The 5753-nt window shown below is 32.0% G+C and overlaps 1 protein-coding gene across 1 annotated transcript; it reads left to right on the top strand.

Moving 5' to 3' along the window:
- The first annotated feature begins 3527 nt into the window (after positions 1–3527).
- LOC139856125 (scopoletin 8-hydroxylase-like) lies at positions 3528–5290 on the top strand. Its single transcript, XM_071845360.1, has 3 exons — positions 3528–4033; positions 4581–4923; positions 5048–5290. The coding sequence occupies exons 1-3, from the start codon at positions 3528–3530 to the stop codon at positions 5288–5290; spliced, it is 1092 nt and encodes a 363-aa protein (XP_071701461.1).
- The last annotated feature ends 463 nt before the right edge of the window (positions 5291–5753 follow it).

Below are 5753 nucleotides of genomic sequence, written 5' to 3'. Positions count from 1 at the left end.
AATATCTATACATCATATAAAGCGCGTGTAAATAAACCTACGTATCAACTTCTCATTTATTCATGTCACGTGTCAACTTCACCTTTATTCCTATCACATGTCATTCTATGAATTATTTCATCTATTAATTGAATTATTTCATTTAATATACGAATTTAATTACCTAGAATATTACACTATATTATATTACCATATATAATATTATATTATATTATCATTATTAATATTATATTATATTATATTAATTACTTAATAACTATAACTATAGAAATATATATACATCTAATAAACAAAAGTTATGAATAGTAATAGGGGTATTTTCAACTTTTCATTTTTTTTTTAATTTTAACTAAATTTCATTTCATCAACAAAGCCCACACACTTTTTTCATAAATTCAAATCGACCCCCCAAACAGGGGGTTAAAGTGTCAAATAATAATTTTCATAAAAAATCTTAAATAAACTCCACCTAAATATTCAACGGGTCATATCTTCTCGTTCGCAACGAGTTAAAATTTTCCGACAACATCGTTAAACTCGAAATAATTTTAGGAACACAATGTCACTAAATATACGCAAAACGGACGCTTTTTAAAAAATGCTAAATATTTGGGGTACCTTTCACACGTTGATTTTGCGTTAAATTTTTAAAAGTCAACAATTTCATAGCGAAACGCGGAGATGCACATTTATATTTAATTTAAAATAACATTTAAATCTTTCACGGGTTATACCTTTTTGTTCGACTCGAGTTGCGCTTCAACGACATCATAGTTCGCCACGAAATAATTTTACAAACTAAACGCAATAAAATACATTGAAAACCGAACTCTCGGCGCGAAGCGAGGGTTCGAAACTAGTTAAGGCTATTAGACAAGTTTCCTGGTGAACATTCAAAACAACTGTATACTATTTTCACAAATTAACCACCCACGGCCACACACTTTCTTTGCTTTCTTTTTGCGTGTTCTAACTCGAATAACAAACTCTTACTAAACAAAAGAAATCTTTAACTATACAAAAGTTTTTAGTCACTACTGATAAGATCCATCCTTTTAAATTACATCCGACATTTTCTCCCGTTGTATTTTGTTACGTTTGCACCAATATAAAAATTGAGGCATCGGTCCCTTTGTCAAATGAAGTTAAAATAATTATTTGATAATCTTTATAGATATATAGATCTATAACTGCTTTGCTTTGTTTGAGATTTTGACATAATTGAATTAGTATGTACTAAAAGTGTATACAATTATAAATGTATGTAAAAAATTATTCTTGACAATAGGTTTAAAAACAAGCTTTTAGGAGCTCATGTTCGATGTTTTATCGATTATTCGTCAGTTGAAGTTAAAATAATTCCAACGGACAGACTCATAATCTGTGCTTTAGTATTCAACACTAATGTTTTCGATAAAACTGTTATCAGTAATAAAGGGTTAAGTTTTTTTTTTATATTGTAATTGTGTTATAAATATGATAAGTATCAATGCTAACGTTATCGACTACTATTTTTTACAAATATCGTGCAATGCACGAGCTCATAAAACTAGTAATGTATATATCAACTAAAGATTTTATAGTGTTATATCTAATATAATATAATGTAATAATGAAATAATATAATATTACGATACATATACATATATATATATATATATACATATATATATACATATATATATATATATATATATATATACATATATATATATATATACATATATATATATATATATACATATATATATATATATATACATATATATATATATATATATATATATATATATATATATATATATAGTGGTAGGATCAAGAGGGAAGTAACCAATCGGGGGATGCGGGGGGAAGCAAAAACTTTTTTTTCGTTTTTTGAAAAAACTTTGTTCACGAACATTATAGATGGGATGAAAATATGAACATTTAATAGAGACACTTTGTGATAAATGTTTTTATTTTGGCTGAAAAACGCTCGAAGAAGTAATATATAACAATTATCGTGTTTTTCGAGCGTATGTTGAGGTTTTACCTATTAGGGTTTAGATATTAGGGTTTAGATATTAGGGTTTATAGGGTTTAGATATTAGGGTTTAGAAATTTAGGGTTTAGGGTTTAGATTTAGGGTTTAGATTTAGGGTTTAACACGAACGGTTTAGAGTTTAGAGTTTAGGGTTTAGGGTTTAGGGTTTAGGGTTTAGTGTTTTGGGTTTATGGAATAAACCCAAAACACCAAACCCTAAGCCCTAAACCCTAAACCCTAAACCCTAAACTCTAAATCGGCTAAATTTTACTTCACAAAACATGAGAGAAAAAAACGTTCATATTCTTCACGAACAATATTATCTTGAATGTTATTTTTGTCGATCGTTTTTCCGACTAAATAATAACATTCATCACGAAATGTCTTTTCTAAATGTTCATATTTTCGTGTGATCTTGATGCCGGAAAAAAAAATTCCAAAAAACGGGAAAAATTTTTTTTGCTTCCTCCCGCTTCCCCCCGATTGGTTACTTCCCCATTGATCCTGCCCCTATAAATGTTTTATAAAGTTATATGCTAATATGCACAAATATAAGAGGTGAACCCCAGTAGATCGATTGATTTTAAGCAGCATTTTCTTTTCTGGTGAAACGCCCAGACGGTGACAACATCCTTCCGTTATACGGCAAAACCACGTAAGTCCTGTTTGAAAAAAGATCGACTGATTCATAGTTTATCTTGCTAGAATGTGTAACACGTTGATGTTTTGCCATTTTATTTGTGTAACCATTTTTTGAAAGCGAGTGTTTTATGGGATGAAAAGATTATCAAGTTTGGTTACAAATGAGTGGGTCACATTTTTGTATTCTTTATAGCTTTGTATTTGTTGTTCTTCTCTGTTTGAATCATCGTTTATCAAAGGGCCATTGGTCTAGTGGTATCGTTGTCGCCCTTTCAACCAAGATGTTGAGGGTTCAAGGCTTGTTGTGAAGAATTATTGTAAATACTCGTGTAAAGTGTGTGAGTTTGCTTTTAAAAAAAATCATCTATATTTTGTTATAAGTTATTAAAATTATATTATTAAATATTTAAAATTAAAACACTGAAAGATTTATACTCCGTAAGTCCGTAACTTAATAATGGCCTTTGAGCGCTTTTACGTTGTAACTGAATAGGTCAGGATGACAATTTTTAATTATAATTAAATTTTTTGTTAGTGGCCATTCAGGATGACAATTTCTCATTGGTTTCTTGACAAAATACTTTAAGAAATATTTGCAATTATTAATTATTAAGGTTTATAATTATTAGAAATTATTTATATTTATTTTTGTAATTATCAATCCTACATTGTTGGGTCTTTATCATTGCCAACTTATGAGGCCAGGATCATGCCTTAAACAAAATATATCATCAAGGACTAGCAATTTGATCAGTAATTTAACATAAGAAAATTAAATAAATCTTGACACTGCTGACTATTTAATGGCATGCTTTGTGATAGTTAGGCAAGGTACAAACAGAAGCACATTCAAAGCTCAAAAATGTCTCCAAGCTTTAACGACGACAATTCACTGTTCAATTTTGTTGTGAAAGAAGGCAATGGTGTCAAAGGACTGGTGGACTCAGGTGTCAGCTCCGTACCAGATCGGTACATCCAACCACCTCATCATCGGATCAATAAGCAACACACAACAGCAGAGTCACTTGAAAACATAACCATTGATCTATCAGAACTCAATGGTCCTAATCATAACCAAGTTGTCAAGGCTATTGCCCATGCTGCTGAAACTCTTGGGTTCTTTCAAGTGGTGAACCATGGTGTCCCATTGGAACTCCTGGAGTCACTTAAAGTTGCAGCCCATCAGTTTTTCAACCAACCAGTAGAAAAAAAGGCTGTGTATCTCAAAGGGGTGAGCCCTAGCCGCATGGTCAAGTATGGGACTAGCTTTGTTCCTGAGAAAGAGAAGGCTTTGGAGTGGAAAGACTATGTCAGCATGATATATTCCAATGATATCGACGCTCTTAAGTTTTGGCCAAATGAATGCAAGTAAGAATTCTTTATAACCATATAATTAGCCAGGGGCGGATTCAGTGTAGAGCAAATTGAGGCAGTCGCCCCGATGACCGAATCTTTTTTAGTGTATTTATATCCTAAAGTTCGATGTGTTAAGTTATTATATTGTTTTTTTTTTAAATTACTTTTTGAGGTCTTGCAATACAAAATAAGTTTCATTATTTTTGACACTTTAAAGTGTGAATATCTTCACATATTTTTGACATTTATAAGTGTTGCAAAGTTTTTGGCAGCACTTAAAGGTGTAAGAAAGAAAAAAACCCAATAATACTTTAAGGTGTCAAGAAGTTATTATAACTTAAAATGTTTTGACGCCATATTTTTTCACGTTCAAAATTTTTCGACATCAAATTTTTCCACGCTTTTAAGTTATATTCATACTTTTAAGTGTGAAAAAGTCATTCAAAAAGTGTCGAAAACTACATGCTACCCGTTAAAAAAAAAATTCTCGGATCTGCCACTGAAAGTAGCTAATTTTTTCTATGCTTTTTGTTTATGATATTTTCTCGTATTTTTGCAGGGAGGTGGCGCTTGATTACCTAAAGAAATCGGACGAAATGGTGAAGAAGCTATTACAAGCACTAATCTCTAACCTTGGAGTGAAACTAGATGATTCAAGACTAGATGAATTTACAGGTATGAAAATGGTCAACATGAACTTCTACCCGGCCTGCCCAAATCCAGAGCTAACCGTAGGCGTGGGCTGTCACTCAGATATGGGCACACTGACTGTACTTCTACAAGACGGCATTGGGGGATTGTATGTTAAAAAAAGTGAAGAATTGTCTCCAGAAAATGAAGAGTGGATCGAGATTCCACCCATCCATGGCGCTTTGGTCATCAATATTGGTGATACACTACAGGTTTAACTAATTTAATGCTATAACGAAACTTGTACAATAACTGTATAATAACTTGTGCTTTGTGTATGTATAAACATACCATTTATATCATTTCTAAACTTTATATTTGATGTTTTGATGCAAGATTTTAAGCAATGGGAGGTACAAAAGTGCAGAACACAGGGTACAAACCACAAGCATTGAGTCAAGAGTGTCGGTCCCGATATTTAATGCACCACTGCCTGTATCGAAAATCGGACCACTGGCGGAGCTGGTTACTCGAGATGGTGTGGCTCGATATAGAGAAGTTGTATTTGAAGAGTACATGAACAACTTTTTTGGAAAATCTCATGATGGAAAAAATTCCCTTGATTTTGCAGCTATTTGATAGCAAATCCCTTGAATATTGGTCATCCTGTTATGGAGTATCTTGACCTGCTAAAAGTGTTTGCTTTTTTATTTTTATTTTTATTTTCATTTTCCTTTTCTGAATAAGAAACATTGCATTTACATCTATCTTGGATTAAATTTTCATCATCTTTTTTGGAATTCTACATTGCCGAACTGTTGATTGACGTACCTATTATCACGGGCTATTCTTACACCTTTTGGCAACGCTTACAGGGCTCCCTTTAGTGGGTTACCCATTAGTGAGTCATTCTTAGTAGGTTTGGCTCACCTCCTCATATTAAGCCTCGACATTGCTTAGCAGATAGACTACTCTTAAATGTCTTAATGGATTGTCTTTAATGGGTTTGGCTCAGAAATAAACGAGTGAGCTCTAACAAGACTTGATAATAACAGGTTATCAAAATCACTAACAATAAACGGATTAAACAAAGAGAACACAA

This window comes from Rutidosis leptorrhynchoides, chromosome 6, assembly GCF_046630445.1.
Source record: "Rutidosis leptorrhynchoides isolate AG116_Rl617_1_P2 chromosome 6, CSIRO_AGI_Rlap_v1, whole genome shotgun sequence".
In the NCBI taxonomy this organism is placed as follows: domain Eukaryota; kingdom Viridiplantae; phylum Streptophyta; class Magnoliopsida; order Asterales; family Asteraceae; genus Rutidosis; species Rutidosis leptorrhynchoides.
Note: the sequence above shows the minus strand (reverse complement) of the source record. Positions and strands in the feature narration are given on the sequence as shown.

Bases quoted from the DNA above. Each gene is read 5' to 3' on its own strand.
- LOC139856125 (XM_071845360.1), top strand. From the start codon at position 3,528: ATGTCTCCAAGCTTTAACGACGACAATTCACTGTTCAATTTTGTTGTG. The intron at 4,034-4,580 runs GTAAGAATTCTT...GTATTTTTGCAG, and splicing joins TTTTGGCCAAATGAATGCAA to GGAGGTGGCGCTTGATTACC. The intron at 4,924-5,047 runs GTTTAACTAATT...TTTTGATGCAAG, and splicing joins ATATTGGTGATACACTACAG to ATTTTAAGCAATGGGAGGTA.